Source organism: Berghia stephanieae, chromosome 3 (assembly GCF_034508935.2).
Source record: "Berghia stephanieae isolate SIO BIC M18660-M18661 chromosome 3, UCSD_Bste_1.3, whole genome shotgun sequence".
Taxonomy (NCBI): domain Eukaryota; kingdom Metazoa; phylum Mollusca; class Gastropoda; order Nudibranchia; family Aeolidiidae; genus Berghia; species Berghia stephanieae.
The window spans coordinates 67,385,822-67,408,077 of NC_088362.1; the positions used below are offsets into that span (position 1 = coordinate 67,385,822).

Sequence of the window (22,256 nt, forward strand, 5' to 3'; positions counted from 1 at the left end):
AGACTGAAATGGAATGAGTCTTCAGACATTACTGAAAAACTTGAAAACAAACCACCGAAAGTAAATTACCTTTAACTCATTTCATCCTTTTTTTAAATTGTATTTTAATGAGTTTCTTACGAGGTATTACTAAATTATAAAATACGTTTTACCACTTCTAGACTTTATTTGCTACCTGTTTCAAAAAGGTGTTGATGTAATTTATATTGCAGTGCTTGACCATTGCTCAAGACCTTTTGTCACCCCATTATCATATGCCTTCCGCTGATGTCAGGCATATCCTTGTGGCTTTCAGGTATGGTTTTAGGTTAAGATTATTAAATAATTAAGACAAAATACAAAGTAAAGTTATAAATAATTTGGTAACTCAAATGATTTCATTATTTTAACAATTAAAAGTGTTGTGTTTGCGTTTTGTTTCAGTGTCTAGTTTTATGATCAAGTGTCATGACACTGCCCGTGACCTGTAGGCCCCAGGTTTGAGTCCCACTTTGGGTATTGCAAAGTTGAATCTTTTTGATTTTAAATTCAAGCACATGCGTAACTGTTCACTTTTGTGTTTTTAGGAGTGTTGCTAAAGAATTGAACAAAGATTGGCAGGTGACAATGGCACTATTGAAACACCTGCGTTACATCATTCCCCACTTATGTGATGACAATAACGATATCTATTCATCAGACTCTCTTGTCTCTTGTCGAAAGTTTTTCTTCAAGTTTGTTACAGATTTTGGGTAAGAATTTCATTTTCTTCTTTTCTAGTCTGCTATTTTGTTGGATTGATACATATTTTTTTCCTTTAATTTTAGAGTAGCCAATATATTTTAATTTGAAATATTTATTAATATATTATTGAAATTAAGTAGAGCTGCCATCTTGTTTTTTAAAATACCAAATTCCAAACACTTGGCAACTACTGGCGCTGTTTGGCTTGGACAAATTGGATTTGGCGGATTTGGGTTTTTTTGTCATTTTTCGTAAATCATTAGGTTTTACCTAGAAAAACAATTCACAATATAAATTAATTTTCACCCTTAACTTTGCAAGACTAAATAAGATATTCATTAAATCTGTTCCCTTATTTAATTTAAGAGGAACAAGAAACTAAATTATGTATGTTTTTATTTGCATTTTTCGCGGAAAAAAATTTATGCCTAGAAAATTTGGCATTGCTCCAGACCAGTGGCATTTTACTATTACTTGTTGAGCATATTATTTTTTTTACAGATTATCAAGCAACAGTTAAACTAAAGCAGTGGCAAGAGCACGAGGGGACGACCTTTTACTATTCTAGAAATAATAATGAATAATGACTCATAAAACTTGACAAATAGCAGTCTTATTTTCCCTTTCATTTTATTCTGTTTTGTCATTATTTTTTTGCATTGCCTAAGAGTTAAGAATCAAAAGCACATTTTCATTTTTATGATTTCAGCATTTTATGTAGCAATGCTTCCAAAGAAGAAGTCAAAATACAGTATGTCTCCATTTTACTGGAACTGTTAAAGGTAAGGGAAAGTCATCTTCAAGCTCTTAATTTCACTAATCGCTTGCCATGTTTTGATTTGGCCTTTTGATTTTTCATTATTCTGATATAGATTTGGTAATTCAATCGATACAACTCTAATGCTGGACTCAAATCTGGTTTAAATGTGTATATCTTTCAGTGACTGGGAAGTTGGTCTAATTTCTGCTGAAAAGTAATGTGTGGTGAACCAGTGACCATTAATTTATTACTTACTGTTATTCAATATCTTTACATTTCATTGCTCATTATGGACCTGATTCTGACTTTACTGTAACCATACAAAATTATTTGAAACAAAAAAAAATAAAGGAAAATCAAAAACTTCAGCAAAGTATGATTTATAAGTTTAAGTGTTTCAATTTTGATCAAATAAATTCATCATTATTGAAGCTGTTAGAGTGGAATCTTAATGTGCCGCAATTCACAGTATGACAAGCACATTTATAAACTAAATAATTTTCCTCATTACTTAATTTGCTTTGTTTATGTGTTAACCCATTTGTTTAATTTGTTTATTAATTTCTACCTAGTATGACCCGTCAGGTTTGTGGGGCAAGATAGAGGTTGATGATGATGAAGATGAAGATGATGATGATGAGGAATTAAAAGAGGAGACTGCTGGCGATGTGCTCATCAAGTACCTCAGAGATGACAGTGTCAGGGTTGGAATGTTGGCAGCTGAAAACTTGAAATGGTAAAAGTTTTTCTTGAACAATATATCAATGAATGTCAAAATTATAATTTAGATCATAAGAGATTCCCCATTTTTAAATCAAACTACACAGTTAAGGCATGCTGCACTTTACTTATTTACAAACATGCATTTGGCATTTATAGATGACAATTAGACATCTGAGCATTTTACCTCAAGACCACCAGGGGGTGAAAGCATCACTAGATGACATCATATAACAAACAAGAAGTGAACAAGTCATACAACAGGTCTGTGTGTCCAGCATTTGTAACAGCATAATAGCGCTGGCTGCCAAGAGGAGAAAGAAAAAGATCCCAATTCACTTTCAATAAAAATGCTACCTAGAGGTAGATCTAAAACAATTAGATGATTTCTGAAGCCTTGATTTGCACATTTACCAATAAATTTAATTTTTTATTTTCTGATCAGTCATTAACTTGATCATTACACTTTGATATATGAGCATAAGATTGTATTGTATTTTTGTTCATATTCTAATTGTTATTGATGAAGAAGGGTTTGTATCCAGAATCTTCATTGTGTTTTATTGTTTTAATTTAAAGCCTTTGAATAGGATCTTACTGTCTGGTTTTTAGAAGACAGAAGAGCTCAATAAGAGGGGAGGAGAGAAGGGTTGAGATGGACATGTGTTTCAACTTTTCGAACAATTATTATTTCCCTTAACCAGGTTCTTCATCAAGTGGTCCGAAACAAATGTGTTTAAAGCTGAGAAACAATTCAAAGCATTAGAAAGTATAACATCAGTTTTCAACAGCGTTTTGAATGTTCAGGTATTTATTAGTATTTGTAATTCTAAAATATGAATTTTATCAACTCAATGACAGTGCTAATAATTACAACTCATTGGTGATTTTCGTCTAATTTCTATGGAGTTAGTTTTCATTTTCTTTCAGTCATAAATGAATATTTAGAGATAGGAACTGGTCCTATTCAACTTTATTGTCAATCTTATTAAGAAATTGTAAATGGAAGATACCAGTCGAAAAGATTGTTTATAAAAATAAGCTAGATTTTTAATAAAATTGCTTATCTCTGCTAAAGCTGCAAACATTGGTTCCTTTAGCCCCTCAAAATATAGGAAACAATATCATGATAAAATTTTAATAGTTTACATTGCTCGAACAAATTTTAATAAGCATATTAATGTAAGACTATTATAATCATATAATCATCACAACAAAAGTTACTGAATCACATAGATATCCTTCATAGATTATATATATTTGGCTGCATATATATGTGTTGTTTCCTGAGTTTTCTGATTGGAGTATTGACACATCATTCCTATTTTATTTGGATCATAAAGGTTAAGAATAAAAAGTCAGAGTTGCACCTGATGGCAAAGAAGGATAATATGTTCAATAGGCAAGACGTCTGTTTGACTGGAGCTCTGTCTGTCATGTGTAACAGTTCTGTGATTGAGAAAGAATGTCTCCTTTGGATTTGCAGAGCCATTTCAACATGGGAAATTCCCTTTGAAAGTGTTGTCAAGGTAATTATATAGATATTATACTATTATAGGGGCAGAGTGGCTCAGCAGTACAGTCTTTGCTTCGTACCCGGAAGGTACCGAGTTCGATCACCCGCTGCTGCGTTGTGTGGCCTTGAGCAAGTCATCTCATCCTAGCTGAATTTGCGGCACTGGACTGCGGCTAACGCCTGGGTTAGTCCAGTATTCCCTTGGAATAGACCCTAGAGAAAAATTTCTCCTATGGGATGAATAAAGGGAATTTGATTTTATTTTTATTTATTTTTAATAATACTGAGGGACAAATGTATTGCAACAAAAGTGAGAACTTTGTAACTTTTAAACTATTGATAGAATTAACAATTTTGGAGTGCAGCATAAAGTTCAACCCTTTCCTTTTCCAAAGCACTCAGTTTATAGAATTATGATGACATTCATGGACAAAATTTATTGTAACGAAAATAGTCACTTGAAAATTTAAAAAAAAAACAAAAACAAATTTTTTAAAACAACAAAGAACAAAAAAAAAAACACTCACAATTGTGCGTTATTTAATTTTTGGACAATGATTGAATGTGATCAAGCTTTCAAAATGAATTCATGCCATCAATTCCTGGGAAGTTTTAACGTTTGACCCCCCACAAATAATTAAAGAGTCCAATCAGCTTTTCATATCCACAAAAACAGAGTGCAAGCTATACAATTAATTTTTACATGAAATCAATTATTACAGTTAATCACAGGTAAGACAGTGCTATCAGGTATGAGTATGTCCACCTTCACGCACAGCTTGGCACAATCTGTTCATCGATCTTGTAACCCTCTTGATAATTTCTTGGAGCAGATTATGTGTCTGTAGAAAGGGAATAAAATGAGGCCAATATCACGGTGCTGTTATGTTATTCTGAATAATGACAGGGTGTATTTTGTACAGTTTTGATATTCCAGCCCATTCTATGACACTTCCAGATCCAAACCTACTGACTTGTTTGATACAAATGTTATTGTACCTCTACTCTGTCACGTCTCCAAATTCTCACTTTGTCATCAGCAAATGACTCTTTAAATTGGCTCAAATCAGTAAACAGAACAGTTCTCCCTTGAGGCGAACTCGCACTTTCACTGACACGCATTCAGTTGTGCCAATTGATGGTCCTGAGTAAACAGTCTCCTGATATATTGACAATATTTTAACTCAGCAAAATAAAGTTGCCAACACTTTGTTTTGCTGGTGGCCTTGTATTATTTGAATGTTGTAGATTTTGGAAGTTGCTCGGGACCATTTTCATGATTTTGAAAATATAGCAAGTCTGCCACTTTTGTGCTTGTGTGAATTGTTCTTGTATCTTCAGCTGTCTTTAAAACTCTACAAAATGAAGAATAATGGCACTACAAAATGAAACCATAACTCACTCACTTTCTCAGTCACTTGTTCATAAATATGAATTAGACTTTATTTCTTTTCATGAATATGAAAGTAAAAAACTTTAAGAAAGATGCGACAATGGTGAATCCCAAGTAGAAAATAAGTACACGTATCAGTCAAATGATTTAATGATTGGATGCAACAGTAACTGCTTAAGCAAAAACCGGACTTTCTGCAGTACTTATCACAGATGCAAAAAACTCAACGAAGAGATGAAACAGGAAGCAATACATATTTTTTTAAAGTTGAAAATTGACTTATAATCTTGTAAATCAGACACTTGATACAGTTCACTCTGCTGAATTACACACCTTTGGGACTTTGGATAGCTGTCAATGAGATAATTGTATGATTAAGTGGAGATGTCATAGAGAAAAAACAAATTTCTGCTTGACTAAATTTAGCATAATAGAATTTGCAATTAAACATAAATTTTATTCATAGGAACATTCCATTCATAAACTGCTCAGTGAAGATTTCAAGAAAGAGAAACATGATATCGTCAGGATAAACCATATTATGTCTTTCTACCCATTGACCAGATGTTGGAGGTGGTTTGCAGTACCAGACGTTGCTCTGATGTCAATTCTTACCTGACCAACCACCTACCTTACCTCCTCCATCATTGGATCAGCAGATTCAAAACAACCATTCAGGAATTTCCTTTCCAGCTGCTTGGATATGAAGCGTTGAATGATTTTGTCAGGTAGAAAATTTATTTTTAAAATTCTTACTTACTTATTTTACCATTTTCTCTAAGAGAGCAGTGACAGGGATATCAACTAGACTTCATACAAACCTGAGTTGGATGGCTGATTCAGTCAATTTGGTTAACATGTTTATATTTTTTATTTTGATATTGTTTTTGGTAGCAATAAGCTTTATGCTACCATTAAGTCAGTGTAAAAATCAAAAGTAACATCATGCTTACATTTTGACATGGAATAATGTTTTTAGCATCCTAAGTTGCTGCTTCCGTTATGTAGACACCAAAATGATTGTATGTCAACAGGTTATCTGGCAAAGATGTAATTTCATATTTGTTGTCTTATTTATATAAAACCAACTTACTCACCCATGCCGAGCATTATTAGTTGTGCACAATTTTTAAAAAGTCGTCTTTAAATAATATTCTTTCTGCTGAAGATATTTCATGAATATGTTAGTGGCCATTGAACTTAAATAGTTGAATTGTTTTTGTTTTTAATTATAAATTAAATGATATTGCATTAATGTTAGCTTATTGTCTTGGATGGGGTTCCTGACCTCCCATAGTGGGCAGGGGGGTACATACTGTGTCTTCTATCTCCTTATATCTGTTTTCCAACATGCTTTCTGTCTTTGTCTTGGAATGAGTTTGCTTGGTTTTGTCCTGGCCCTGGCCAGAGTCCTAGCTGGGAGGGAAACAGTCAAATGTATAGTTATTGTTTTGGGAGATGATATTTTTTTCCTTGTAAATCATCTCTTTGTTATGTATTATTATATTTGTTATTTTGAATTTAAGATGTAACCATTTGAGTGTATTCCTCTTTGTTGGATTTTGTGCTTTTGTCCGGATGAGACTGAGATGATCTCAAACTAAGTACATTGGTGGTATGCTCATTGGAATCTACATCTGATCCCTATTTGTTCCCAGTTCCCCTTTGTCTTACTTTCTCTTGGGTGCTTTAATTGTAATTCTAGAACTTTTTACTATCCCATTTTCTTCTTTTTACTGGCGCTGATATAACCTAAATGTGTTGCAAGCGCCGAAAACCCTTAAAAACAAACAAAAACATTAGCTTATTGTCAGTGATATTATTTACTTTTTCAAAGACAACAATGGAATTTATTTTCCTTCTGTTTTTCTTTTTTTAAATTCCCCTCTTCTGAACTAGCTGTCATCTGATTGCTGTGGTGTCCATTTGGTTTGCCACCACAGGTCAGATTGATGCCATCAAATCTTTTTTGACCTCAGTCCAGTGTGACACCCACGAAGCATTTCTTGCCAGTTTGCCTAACATTCTGGTGCACCTCCTGCCATGCTTGGTGGATGAACCCAAATGTGACCAAACTGGAACGGTAGAGAACAATAATATTACAGCTTACAAGAAAGCACAAAAATGTTACAGCTATCTGAAGAATGAATTATCTGATAATGTAAGTCCACACATTTTTTTGTTGTTGTCTTTTAAAAAAAAAAAATTCAGTTCCGTACCAATGTAATCATGCAGAACTTTGTTATATATGCTTTCTGTTCATATGGATTGTCTGTGATATCAACTGATCATTATCTTTTTGGCCAATCCTTCAAATATTTTAGATTTAATATTTATATTTTTAGTGGTTCTTATTTCACTTGAGATCTTAAAAAAAAAAAAAAGAATACATAGTACGATATCCACTAAATGTGCTCAAAGCTCTTATCAAGGAGTCTCAATCCAATGCAACACTTAACATGTAGGACGGGACATGACACCTGTAGGATGCTATCGCAATTTATCTGTGACAAAGCAAAGCTGTTACTGGTTATATAACCGTGTTAAATCTGAGTTCGGTGGAGAATGTGAGTAAAGAGCCATTTCCAGCTATGCACCACAACTTGAACCAGGAGCCCACATGTCCGAATATGTAATACCACAAGGCCACACCATTTAATTTCCGTCAGTATATTTCAACATTGCAAGATACAACCTCATATCTGTATGTGTCAATTAGACTTTAATGAGATTCACACTTCAAGATGGTGATTTGTTTCAATAGCAGCTCTTTCTTCAAAATGTCTACATTTTCAGGAAATCAATGAATGTGTTTCAAAGCACTTGAGTGAAATAACAGGTTTAACTCTTGGATGTCTTCACATAGCGTTAAATAAAGCTGAGTATGTACTTCTTTTATGATTGAGCCTGTGTCAGTTTTCCCCTTATTTAATATTTATGGCTAGTCCTAGCCTCACACCTTTTAGGGTTAAACCATTAATTCCTTTTCTTGTTTTTGGACTATAATGAAAATGTAGCTATAATGCTGCTACTGTCAATGTTTCCGTTCAACAGAATTATTCTTATAAAAAGTCTTATTTTTCTTCTTCTAAATATACGTGATATGGTATTTCTTTATATATAGTAGATTATAATATATATTAGATTTATGCAATGCTTAATGAGGCAAGATTTATTACAATAATGAAGCTTCAGCAACTATACAAGTTTATTTCTTCAAGAAATTTCCTGATCACGATGTAGGTAATCGGGTTCATAACGTCAAGGAGTGTTTGTTTTGTTTTCCATTTAGAATTTTTATGACACATGCAGCCTTCGAGTTAATTGTCCAAACTTTGTTTTTTTTTTTACAAGTAGCATTCCACTAGAGGAACTTCTGAATTATATAGAAATTCAGGCAGCCTTCTAATGTGCTAAGCCTTTTTGTTTGTCTAAGAATGGTTTGTCAGTTGTCTCTCTTTCTAGAAAAAAAAAAATTAAAATTGATTAAATCGGTTTTGCTACAACGGTGTCCATTTATTTTTTCCCACAATCCATCCAGCATGCCCATGCCTGATCCAAATCCCCCATTCTACAATCGGAAGGAAGTTCAGGCTACCCTAGACCACTTGGCTAAAGTATTTCCATTGAGCCCAGACAGCAAATCCTCATCACTTGTTGCTGTTTTAGCAAAGATACCAGTAAGAATAAAATTTACTTAAAAAAAAATAAAATTGAGCTTTTATACTCTGCATTATTCACTGATGAGATGTGCTCAAATACTTTATAAGGGGTCTTTACCCAACAGAAACTCATAAAATGTAAGACGAGAAATGATATTTGTAAAGCAATAGTTACAATTATTTTTTATCGACGAAGAAAGGTTCTCATTTTACACAAATGATATGCCTTTGTGGTGAAGTGGTATTACCCTCTGTCAGTCCTTGGTTTGAGTCCCACTGAGGGTGGTGCAAATTACAGACTTTACTCACATTTTTTTTTATCATACTAAGAGGGAAACAGTATTTTTTTATATTGCCTTTGGTTGAAGATATTTATTTTCCCTGGAAGTCATCTCATTGTTAAATATCTGGTTTTATTATGTAAGTTATTATCGATGTGTTGTAATAAATTGAGTGAGCCATCATGTGCTCAAGTCTGGGCCTTTCTTTTAAATTGTCTCAGATTAGACACATTTCTCTGCACTTTGTCTTACTTTTCTTAAGTCTTAGTAAGCGTAGCTAAACTGTAAATTTATAATCCACTGACCAACCTGTAATCTTTCTTTTATACTGGTGAGGATAACATCTTATGTGGATCATACAAAAATCTGATAATGAATAACAAAGAAATCTGCCCAGGCAGATCAGAGAAAAGCAAACAATGGAAACATTCAAAGGGCATCTTAAAACATCTTTATTCAAAAAATACTTTTACTCATAGGTCTTATATTATAATCATGTAATCTGTATCTTGCTAATTATCCTGTATTTTATACTGTTATTATAATTCAATGAATTGGATTTTTATTGTAAGGCGCTTTGAGATGCAGTTACATAGAAAGTACTATAATAAATGTATATCATTATTATTTTTATTATTATTTCTGAACAGTAGTTTAAAAACCACAACAATATCTAAAGTTGAGTTTTCTCTCCAAATTTTTTTTTTTTTTTTTTTTTGTTAGTTGGATTTTCACTCAGAAGACTTCATCATCTAGTTAAAGCTATTTTTGGCATTATTTACAACTTTCAAAGCATTACCTATAAAAGCAGCATTGATTTTCATTTCAGAGCGGGCTACATTCTGTCCTTCTGTCCATTGCCACCAACATGTCCAAACAATCTTGTGCCTGGGAGAGACTACGTTGCATGCAGATGTATGATTTGTTTGTGGGGATGGTGATGGAAGAACTACCCAGTGGTCTGGAAGGTGCATGGGCTGCCACCTTGCGTGACATCATAAACCGGCTTGTCTCCATTCTTCAGAATTTGTGAGTGTATGTGCTAGGAACATGTAGATGAAATGTAGGGAATACTAAGATGCTTGAAACTGTGGACTGTAAAAAGTGTTGAAAAATAATGGACATAACAGCTTTCAAATAGAACAAAATACTTTACATAGAATGCTTCACGATCAAAACACTTCATCACTCAACAATAAAAACAATTAAAATGGTAATATTTGTTTAGTATTATTTTCTTTTTTTAAGTTGGTATTTTCCTCTTTGTTCAATACATTCTGATGAACAAGGCTATTTAATACAGTGTCTGAAAGGGCAGAAAAAAAATAGATTATTGGATTAGAAAATCAGGGGCAAACAGAAAGGGTCAAATATTAACTTGCTCGCCTTTGGATTGATAGATCATGGGTTAGAATCTCTGTGGAAACTTAGATTTTTTCTCTTAATACTAAATGGTTTTTAACAGCTTTTATTTAATACAAAGCTTTTATGCATAGACTGCAATGAAACTAATGAAAGTCACGATAGCAATCAATACCTTATAAACTTTCTTTTAAAGAGATTAAGATGGGACTCTCTATTTACATCCACCAATGCCCTTTTACATAAAATGCTTTTACATAACTTCAACTGTCATGTTAAACGCTGCAATTCAAGCTTTAATTTTGTATTTACTCTCGCTCATCCTATGAAGGTATATTTATTAGTTGCAAAGTTGTTAGTTTTCAATATTACTTTAGAGGTAATAATCTTTAAACAAAAATAACCATAACTTATTCCCTGATTAAGAGTCATGTTTTTGTATGGTAACACTTATTTGCGTTAATTTTTTTTCTAAATTCTCAATGAAAGCCAATCTGCTCTCTTTAAATTTTGCTTTGAAGTTTTGAAGATAAAGGGGATAAAAGCAGGTGAAAGTTAAGGGAATTTATTTGTGTGATGTACTATTGAAAATCCTTTTCTTTTCATAACAGAAGCTCCATCAACTTTGATACGGATGAAAGAAACAAGTGTTTTGAAGATGAAATTGGCCTTATTTGTTTAGAATGTCTGAAAACTGTGTGCTGTACTGCCATTGAAAATTGTCCTGATGTAAGATATTTTATGGATCTCTCTTCATGCATTTTTAAGTATCATTAACTCTCACACTCATTATTTTTGTTGTGGTCATCATCATCATCATCATCATCATCATCATCATCATCATCATCATCATCATCATCATCATCATATTCATCATCATCGTTATCCTCATAATCATCATTATCATTTTCATCAATATAATTAATTTTTTGTCATTGTTATTATCAAAATTATTAATCAATTTGTATATCATATCAATGCTTCATTATAATCAAATGCAAATAAAACTTCATTCAAACCACGACTGCTCCATTGCCATAATGATGTATGGTTCAATTTTTTTTAAAACATTGTTTATCCTAATTCAGGAATTTGCAAAGTATTTGCATCAAATCATGGATTCAATGGCGAGGAATTCAAGACAAAGCTCAGCTTGGGTAGCGGGATGTGTTGATTTGGTGGAGAGTCTGGTCGAATGGTCAAAGGATGGGGATGAAGACCTTGTGAATGCCTGGAAGACTGTAGGACTCCTGCCTGAGATTAGTGGCTTTCAGAATGTCAATGATGGAATACGTTCCTTCAGACGCCTTGAAGGGAGACCTTTGATTTTAGTGAGTTCCTGTCTTTTCTGTTTTGTTTGTTTGTAATTAAAAAAAAAAATTAGTTTTTATTTTCTAGAGTTAATTTGATTCCGTGAATTGACTTAAACAGCAAATAATTGACTGATTTATTTATATCTTGAAATTTGTATTTGTCTTACAGTTTACAGTAATGATACATTTGGTTCTCAGTATTGCTACGTTTGTTATGATGATAATGATTGTGGAACTGATAATTTTGATGATAACAACTCCAGATAATTATGATGAGATCAACACCAGTAAAAACAATATGCACAGTTCAGGTCAGATCCAACATACTCACTCATTTCCAACTGACTGTAGTTTTCAATGAGCAATGTCTCCGCACATTTTTACGGTTATTGTCTTGTCATTGCATTTTGAACGATTACCCCTTTCTCCCTCAAACAGAGACTTCAAGATGTGATTGCAATCTCTGACACTGTGAATGGTGGAGGGAACAAAAGCCTGGTGCAAGAAATAGATGTACTGACAGTTTTCATTTCTCAAAACCATAAAGAAGTCAGTGCCCTGCTCAAAATACATCAAGGTTTGTTTGAAGGAGCAACGAGCCATGTGTCTGTTTTTTGTTTTTGTTAGTTTTTTAATTGTTTTTTTTTTAATTAAAAAAAAAAATGTTTTTTTTTTTCATTGGCAATAGAGCTATTTTCCCATTTCCTATGGATTGTTGTATGAATATATTTGTGATCCACGGACATTATTTGGCATCTTATGATTCATGGGTAGTTGGTTTACTTTTAAATTTTGATAAAAAGGAAAATATTAAATCTTCCTTGTTGTTGTTGTTGCTGCTGTTGTTGTTGTTGTTGTTGTTGTTGTTCTTCTTCTTCTTCTTCTTCTTCTTCTTCTTCTTCTTCTTCTTCTTCTTCTTCTTCTTCTTCTTCTTCTTCTTCTTCTTCTTCTTCTTCTTCTTCTTCTTCTATACTCGTATTTCCTCTTTCTTGCCTTATTATTATGATTATTGCTCTTGCTATTGTTTTTGTTGCTGTGGTTATTTTGCTTTTGATTGCTGCTTTTTTATAGCTTTTAATATTATCATTATTATTATTATTATTATTATTATTATTATTATTATTATTATTATTATTATTATTATTATTATTATTATTATTATTATTATTATTATTATTATTATTATTATTGTTTAGCATTCCTCGATCTACCTAGTCTCAAATCCAGAAGAATTAGGGAAGACTTAACTCGCGGGTGGTTGGATGGGAGCATCACCCTTGAATCATATACCTATGATGTTCGCATGGTGTACGATCCGATAGTGATGTCGTTTCTTCTTCTCTTTACTAGCCTATCCTGCTTCTTTGGTTTGTGATTGTATTTTTGACAGGGGATTTTTTTTTCTGTAAATCTTCTGCCTGTTTGTTCTTGGTTATTTATAATTTAGGTTATGATATCTTTAGGTTATGATTTTGATTTACATTTGTACTATTTTTGTTAGATTGCTTGTTTTTTTGTTTCAGCGGTCTCTCATATAACCTCAATTGTGTTGGAAGAGACCTAAAGCAACAAACAAACAAAAAAGAAGACTTAACTCAGCTCTACAAGATAATACATAATATAATTGATATAAATCCATCAATTTTGTTTACATTTTCCAAGATTACGTATACCAGAGGCGACAAATATAAAATATATATTCCAAGATTTCAGACCAAAATAAGACAGAACTCATTTATTATACGTATAGTGAAAACATGGAATGGTCTCTGTTTTAACACAAAAAATGCATGTTCTTTGAATCAGTTTAAAATCTTGGTTGATAGGGAGTTAAAGTCTCTGAGATTTAATTACGACTAATATGTTTTGTTCTATTTTACCAATTAAAAAAAAAATTAAAATTTAAAAAAATACTATTGATAGTGAGGGTGATGGTGGTGATGGTGATGGTGATGGTGGTGATGATGGTAGTGACAATAGTAGTAATAATAAATTAATTAATTGATTAATTTTTAAATTTAATTTGATCTTATAAATTTTTATTTATTTATTTATTTATCTATTCATTTATTTGTTTGTTTGTTTCTGTAGTTATTTATCCATTTATTTATTTATCTTTTAAACTTTAAATTGTCATGTGGATATAAATGTTTCCATTAATTTCATGATTTGTAGACTGGTTTGTAAATGTTGACCAGTAAAATGCATGACATCTGAAACAATGTAAAATCATAATTTATCAGAGACTATTGTATGCTTTATTATCGTTGTTGCTTTCATGGTTCTTTTTGTCATTAATATTTCATTGTACTATGAACTTTGTACATTTATGATTCATTCGATCTTGACCAGTTTTCAATTACCAGTATTCTATGATTGTATTTTTCGATTGATACATTTTTCCTGACATTCAAAGTTGTGTAAAACTGTCTGTAAATGATACAATACAAGCTATATGAGATTTTGTAATTATAACTCTTGTATAAGGCATTTAAAGGATAATTCCTATTAAGCCTTTAATATAATAAAATAAGATAAGATAATATTAACATATTTCAAAACAATTGCCATAACATTTTTAATCCAGGAAAGAGCTGTGACAAAATAATATGTTTGTTTCTCATATTTCAGGACAAGTGACTCTCAGGAAGATGTGTTACCTCTTTTTACAACTGGTTTCCTCCCCTTCTAGAGAGCTCTCTGATGCAGCAGCCAGGTCTCTCTAATTGCTATGCTTTCCTTTGAATGAAATGTCAAGCCCAATAATAAATGTTGTTCTTTTTTTTTATTTATGACTCATAAACTTAATCTGATACTATGTGGAAAGGAACAAAATATCGGAATAGGTTAAAATGATAATCTGAAATTTTTATTTTTTATTTTTCATACTTACAAGCATTCTCACTAATGAAACATATAAGATAAAGCCAAGTCTTTTATTGTATTCAATTTTCAGCATAATTAGTGTTTTGAGGTCATGGTTCACATTTTGTTATGGTTTGTAAAACCTTATAAAGATGAAAGTAAATTCTCATCATACTTTGATTTCCTTTATCTTCAAATCCTCATTTCCTCAAGTGTTTTGTTCTAATTTAATGAGTGAAATCAAACTTCCATAAACTAAAGATACTGTCCCCTTGGGCCTTCAATGAATGAATCTCCAGTGTTGTCCAAGTGAGCACATTTGGGGCTAGTAATCTTGCTCAAGGAAAAGAAAACAAACAAAAACACAAAAATGCTTGAAGCAGATCTAGATCCCAGGATCACTGGCCACAGGTCCTTAAGGGAGACTACGGGTCATATTTTAGCAAAACTGGTTGAATGATCAATTTTTAAAAACATTGTGTCCTCAATCAAAATTTCTTGAAAACATTTTTTTTTAAAAACAAAAAACTCTTAAGTGGTTCTAAGTCTTATGATTTACTTCAAAATAATAGTTGCGTTGATTGTCAAAAAACTGAGTTGTTTTTTGGGTTTTTTAAAAATTTTCTTTTTACTTATTTGGGTGTATATGGTTCCTCTTAACCACTCACCCTACAAATAAACAAACATCGATGATATATTTATTTATATTTAAAAAAATAAATTTAATGCCTTTTTAAGCGGCTATGTGGTTTTGTGGTATGACACTTGTCTTCGGATTGGAAGGTCCTGGGTTCGAGTCCCACTCTGAGAAGCACATAGTTGAGTCCTTGAAAACGGCTCTTTACTCACATTCTGTCACCGTATTCAAGTGTAAAATGAGTACTTAGCTGTTAACTGCGTTGTCTCTGTCTGAAAAAATTGTAATATCGCCTAATAGGCATCATTACTTGTCCTACATTTACTGTGTTGCTGTTGGCTAGGGACCACTTCTAAAGCATTTAGAGGTCTTTCAGTGAATATTGTGCTATATTAAGTTTTGTTGTTTGTTTTTTCTACTTAGGTGTCTCGGTGCCATAGGCCCTATAGATTTACACACAGTGTCATACCCCAGTGCATATGTCAACACACCAAAAACCAGGGCCATGGAGGTGTATAGGGATGGACCCATGGAGAAGTATTGCTGGCTTTTCCATTCTCTGGACTCCTGTCTTTCTGATGAAAAGTAAGTCTTTAAGCAAGGTAATTTAAGTATTACGAAGTTTTATTTTTAAATTATTTTGAAATTTAACTTTTTGGTGCATTTTCCCTTTTATTTATTGATGCTATGCTTTTTGGTAAAATACTCACAACATCTACCAGTTGGATATAAGGTAGCAACTCACAAAACTATGTGAAACCTTAAATTGTCTGATTGATATACCAGGAAATCACCAAAATGACTGTCTAAGAACAATGACAAAAAGCTGAATGACATCAATTTCTTTCCTTCTATATAACTATTAATGACCAATCATCTCATATTGGTAAAATGGGACGAACCTGATGTTTAAAATTGATTTTTGTTCCTGTCTAACCTGTTGATTTTGAGTTAAAATAAAAACCTTTGTTTACGAGAGCATGTCTTGTTTCCTAAGGGTGAAAAAACTTCTTGTTGTATAAGCGGAATATATTTGAGAAAAGGGAGTAAAGTTGATTGTCAACATTGGATGGATCATTATTAAGAGTTTATCGCTGGACTTAGAAGCATAAAAGATTAATAAAAAACTTACCTTAACCTTAATTCTCTCACCACCTGGAGGCACATTAGGCCTGTACAGTTTCCTTCCATTTGCTCCAGTTCCTTGCTTGCTCAATTCCAGGAGTATATGCCAACATAATTTCTTTCCCTCTCCACCATTCTGCAATAACAACAAAAACTAATTTAATTCAACGATGATTGTTATCTTTACAGTCTCGGTATTGTGAAAGTGGCTGGGGACATTCTGACTAAGGTTATGTCCACTCAGAGTGCTATTCGATTCCAAGACGACTATGGCCGCACAATGAAAGATATTTCCTTCCTCTTCCATTATCTGCAGCCATTTCAAGTGCAAACAAAGAAAAAAGAGGTGAGTAATTGCGAAGAAAGTGAAAAACAGTACTTGTTCTTATGAGGTTGAAGAATTTTTTCATGGTTGAATTTTAGGTTAGGCACAATCCACTTTTAAATAGTCATATGATTTTAGTTAAATAATTAGTTGCTTTAATAACTCAAATAAGAAAACATTGTTCAAGAGTATAACAAAATATATGGATTAAAAATGGCCAGTAAATTAAACAATACTCAAATATTCAACGTTTCAGATTTTCGTCACCTCGAGTGACAGACAAAACATGCAAAACATGATAGTAATAATAATAATAATAATAATAATAATAATAATAATAATAATAATAATAATGATGATGATGATGATATTAATGATAATGGTAATGATAATGACAATGATAAAAATAAAAATAATAATATTAATGATGATGAAGATGATGATGATGTTGGTGGTGGTTGTGGTGGTGTACATTTATATAGTGCCAACATCTCATGCAATGTAAGATCTAGACGCTTTACAAAAATAGACCAAAAAAAAAAAAATACTTATATAAATTTCATTATACAATTACCATTGCTATGAGATTTAGACAAATACATATTCAATATTTAAAATGTTATCCTCATAGAAATACATGCCAATGTTAAAAATGTACCCCAAACAATTTTTTTGTTGGTATCTTGTTCCTTTGATGTTGTTTTGACGGTATCCTGGTTGCCTTGTTTAATCTATTGAGATATCTGATGCTTATTGTTTGATCCTCTTTCTTTCAATAGTGGCCACTTCAATAAGTTCAATCATTTTTCCAGAAGAACGCTTCTATTTTACTTATTATTAAAAAAATTATGTAATGGATCTTATCTTGTCAGTCACTTTTGATAAAGGAGTTATTTTTTTCAAATCATTCTTTTCCTTTAAAGAAATCCATGGCTCCTCCATCAGCACGTTTGACGAAAGAATCAGTGAAAAATCTAACTGACCTTGAACTTTGGAGTCCTAGTAATCCTGTCAATGGTCACAAAGATTGGATCCATTCCCTCACTAAATCTTTATTGACAGCAGTGGGTGTTGTTACAGATGATGTCTTCTCTCAAATTGGACCCATATGTGCAATTAAGGTAATTTTTTCTCTCATTTTTTCTTACACAGTGTTATTGTTACATTTTTCCTTCTGTGAATCATTATCTTAATAGGTTTTTTTATTTAATCTTTTTTTGTGTGTGTATGTTTTTTGGTTTTTTTTTTGTAGTTTTAAAATTGGTAATGTAATATTGATATTTTTTTTCATGTTTTTACTGCTATGTTAAACCACTTTTATATCACTTTTCTGATGCTGTATGTGTCTTTTCAATCATTTACATTCCAGATTTTTACAGATTTTTTGATTTTTTGACCATAAATTAGTAGGTATCAAATACAAAATAACAACCGAATACATTTTAATACAAGTAGCAACTAAATCCTTAAAAATATAAAAGCAAGCTTAGATTACATGAAGATGTTGCATTAAATTTGCTTTATTATTTTTATTTTTATTTGGATGGGTTGGGGTGGGGGTATCATGACCTTTGACATCATTTTGTCTTGTAGAACCTCCCATTTGCTGTGAACTTACATAAATGTTCAATGTTTACCATATCACACATACAATCTTTTAATTTTAGACAAAATGTAATTACCTGTTATTATTATTATTATTATTATTATTATTATTATTATTATTATTATTATTATTATTATTATTATTATTATTATTATTATTATTATTATTATTATTGTTATTATTATTATTATTATTATTATTATTATTATTATTATTATTATATTATTATTATTATTATTATTATTATTATTATTATTTATCTATTTATTTATTTATAATTTTTTTTACAAGTAACCATGCTACTGGTTTTTTTTTAACTGTCAGACATCAATGTGTGAAGAATCTATACCATACCTTGTACACAACGCACTTGATGCTGATGATTCTGGATTATGTCGAAAAGTTCTTTCTCAAGGCTTTAGTCATTTTTTCCACCAACACTGCATTCAAAATCATCAAACAGCAAAAGGTATCAAAGCTGCTTTTGTTTTAAAATTATAAGCTTGGTCTAAAATTTTTTTGTGAAAATAACATTTTTCTCTGGCACTACTTTTCATTCTTTTATTTTTTTTTTGCTTTCCCAGTTTTAAAAAGTATAAAACAAAATGAACCACTCTTAGGATATGTAGATGCCTTATATTAATATATTTTTGTTAAAGAACAGAGATGTGGTTCCAAAAGATTAGATAGTAAAGTTTTTTTCTGCACTGAGGTCAGATACATGGCACATGAAGTTCCATCCATCAAAATGCTATGTCATGTCAATATTAAACAAGAAAGAGTCTTTTACTTACAATTACATACTGCATGATCATCCTTTAGAACATGTTGACTCCATAAAATATCTCGGAGTCCATTTCAATAAGAAACTTAAGTGGCAAACCCATATAGAACATATCACAGCAAATGCAAGTAGGATGCCGGGGTTTCTAAAAAGGGACATAAACCAATGCCCATGAAGAATTCAAGCCCAGGCATACACAGCACTTATCAGGCCAATATTAGAATGAGCCAGCGCCGTGAGGGACCCCTACACAAAAAATGACATAGACATTATTGAAAAAGTACAAAGAGCAGCTGCAAGATTCGCAACCGGATGCAAATACAGAGACCTGGGTTGTGTGACGTCCTCCCTCCACTCACTTGAATGGAAAGCATTGAAAAACAAGATATCCCATATTTATTGTTACCTTACACAAAACCATCAATGACCCAAACTCATCAATCATCATCCCAAACTACAGAAAAAGCAAATCAGATAGGTATGCGACACGTAGATGCAATGCACCACAATACATGCAACCATTTACAAGAACAAACACATACAGACACAGCTTTTTTCCACGAACAATGAATGACTGGAATGTCCTGCCATCGGACATAATGAATGTTGAATGCTTGGAAACTTTCAAAACAGTTTGGATGCATTTGCTCGTCAAAGTAATTTGAATTATGAGATAAATAATAGATTTCAGCTATTCTAATCCATTTGAAATTTTACTTTACTGTCCTTTTTCTTTAAGTATTAGTTTTAATTATTAATATATTTCAACCTCATATTTGCAGGACCACTCCCAGTGTGTCTAAGAAAGGAGTCAGTTCGTGTCATGCTCAGTGTAGTTCAGTACCTGCGGAAACAAAAAAGGAAACATCATGGGTACCTAAATGTTATTAAGTAATAAATTCAGGAAAATTATTTTTATCGCTCTAAAGCCTCCCCCCCCCCCCCCCCCCCCCCTTTCAATTTTTTAGTCATTTTATCCATTTAAAAAAAATACTTCATCATGGTTTCTAGTTGTGGCAGAAGATTTATCTAGCTAAATGCAATTGAAAAAAACATTCAATGAAGTGTAATTAAAATCCTCAAAAGAAAAGAAAAAATGATAACAAAATACAAACACTGGGCCTCCAAAATATTCTTTCTGTAGGTTGGAAAAGAAGTAGGAAGTAGAAATAAATGCGAACACGACCTCAATCTACTAGTATGTTGGAATGAACTAGACATTGAAAATTGAGTTTAAAGTCAAGCAGTCAAACTGATAAAATCGGAGTGATTGCAGTGAAAGAAACTGCAATGGTTTCCTTCAGTATAAGCAAACTTATTTTATTCAAATTTTTTAATGTGGACTTAAAATTTGATTTCCAAAGTCTGATTCATCTTGACATAATATGCCAGATTAAGGGTACACAAATGTCAAGACTTGACAATCTTTGATCCGTTTTAGGTATTCTATTTCATACACCATCAGGTTGGGGAAACTTTGTATGTTTAGTTTTTCGCCAGTTAGGATATATTTAATTTTGTGGTAATTATTTTCTTGATAGGGGGTCTCAATAACTCAGTTGGTAGAGCACTCCCTTCACAAGCAAAGGGACTGAGATCGGAATCCTGGGTGCAGTCAAAAAACATTTCTTCCCCCCACCTGTCCACCCTGTCCACCCGGCCGTGATTGGGTAGCTGGGTCTGTTAGATCTAGTGAAAAGTACTTTGCGATAGACTTGCAATTGTTATTGTCAATTTCATGTCATAGAATTTAGGCTAAACTCCGGCTCCATGGGTCAAATGGCTCTGAAGACTACTTTTTAAAAAATTTCCTTGTAAGTAATTGAGTGTTTAACCAAGGAAAAGGACATGAGGAATGCTGAAAATACTCAAAATCAACAGAAGCAATTCAAAGTTTCCCAATCAGACAGCATTTCCTCTCCATTTCTTCGTATTTTTTCAATTTTTATTATTCCCATTTGCTTCCTTCTCATCCAGTGCCAAACGAAACACATCCTCATCTGATTTAACTCCCTTTGACAACAATTTTTGGCTGGACTTGGATTACTTGGAAGTGGCAAAGGCTGCAGAATACTGCCAGGCTAATTTTTCAGCTTTCTTGTTTACTGAGATCTGGTGGGATGTGATGAGGTAGGGAAAATCCAAGCACGTATGCATGATAACAATATTAAAAGATGAGATTATCACTGTGCTTGACAAAATGGAAAGAAAAATTCAAGAAAAAAAAAAAATCATATTAAAAAAAATTAGCTTTCCCTGAATTACAGTTTCAGATTTTCTCCACCAAATTTGGATTTTAAAACCAATATTAATGAGGGGGATCTGTAACCTGATTCAACTTCACACAGTTCTAAATCATTTTTAAATGATTTATTTTTGTCTATATAAAAATCATACTTTTAGGATTGTCATAAACTTTTTACTTGAAGTTTTGATTTGAGGTAAAATGTTCAGATTTTTTTATTTGTGACTTGTGCAGGTCTGGCATATACCGAGGATAGCTATAAATGTAACCCATGCAGAAATGTACTTCAGTTCTTCTTTTAACACTGTTACATTGTCAATTTTTAATCTAGAAACACTCACCAGCCCAGCAGCAGTGATTCACAGAGCAGTTTAAGCAGTTCTCAAGGAGAGTCCAGTATCCATCCTTTGAGTCTGGTCAGCCAAGATGACGAGAAAGACCTGAGTATTCAATCGTTTCTCCTCTCTGTGTCAAGGGGGATTGGTGACTTTGACCTTCTTTATGGCTGTGGTGCTGGGAGAAGACCAGAATCAAACTCTAGGTATGAAATACTGCAATGTTGGTAACATTTTATTATCACTTTTTCCTTAATTGATATTAACAATCTCTTTTATGAGCCTCAGGGATCAAGGGTGGAAATATCCCACAAACATCAGATGAGTAAAAAAAAAAAAGATATTCTTTTTCAGCTCACATGAAACAAACAATTATTTTTTTCTTTCAATTTGTAAAATCATAAGGATGAAAATATCCTTTCAGATGCCTTTGACCTTTCCGCAAAAACAAATTCCAATCTTTAAATTATGCATTGTAACCATAGATAAGACATCAGGCGAGATATTTAGTCAAGCCACTCATGCTAAATATATCATATTCAATAAGACTGTTATACCGCAAGTAGAAAATAATCGTCAACCAAAAGTGCATCCATGAAGCTAA

At 32.3% G+C, this 22,256-nt stretch overlaps 1 protein-coding gene across 2 annotated transcripts in view; it reads left to right on the forward strand.

Annotated features, from left to right (window-relative positions):
* LOC144968262 (serine-protein kinase ATM-like) overlaps positions 1-22,256 on the forward strand; it is a 72,043-nt gene that overhangs the window by 24,352 nt on the left and 25,435 nt on the right. For both annotated transcript variants that reach the window (XM_078906442.1, XM_078906443.1), the window contains exons 18-39: positions 213-295; positions 567-731; positions 1,433-1,505; positions 2,056-2,219; positions 2,908-3,010; positions 3,547-3,732; positions 5,677-5,840; positions 7,012-7,273; positions 7,909-7,994; positions 8,654-8,792; positions 9,885-10,084; positions 11,029-11,146; positions 11,506-11,748; positions 12,169-12,307; positions 14,362-14,446; positions 15,656-15,817; positions 16,547-16,703; positions 17,606-17,803; positions 18,613-18,757; positions 19,855-19,945; positions 21,050-21,202; positions 21,649-21,858. In XM_078906442.1, the coding sequence (XP_078762568.1) occupies positions 213-295; positions 567-731; positions 1,433-1,505; positions 2,056-2,219; positions 2,908-3,010; positions 3,547-3,732; positions 5,677-5,840; positions 7,012-7,273; positions 7,909-7,994; positions 8,654-8,792; positions 9,885-10,084; positions 11,029-11,146; positions 11,506-11,748; positions 12,169-12,307; positions 14,362-14,446; positions 15,656-15,817; positions 16,547-16,703; positions 17,606-17,803; positions 18,613-18,757; positions 19,855-19,945; positions 21,050-21,202; positions 21,649-21,858 (3,326 nt within the window). The remainder of the gene's footprint in view (positions 1-212; positions 296-566; positions 732-1,432; positions 1,506-2,055; positions 2,220-2,907; positions 3,011-3,546; positions 3,733-5,676; positions 5,841-7,011; positions 7,274-7,908; positions 7,995-8,653; positions 8,793-9,884; positions 10,085-11,028; positions 11,147-11,505; positions 11,749-12,168; positions 12,308-14,361; positions 14,447-15,655; positions 15,818-16,546; positions 16,704-17,605; positions 17,804-18,612; positions 18,758-19,854; positions 19,946-21,049; positions 21,203-21,648; positions 21,859-22,256) is intronic.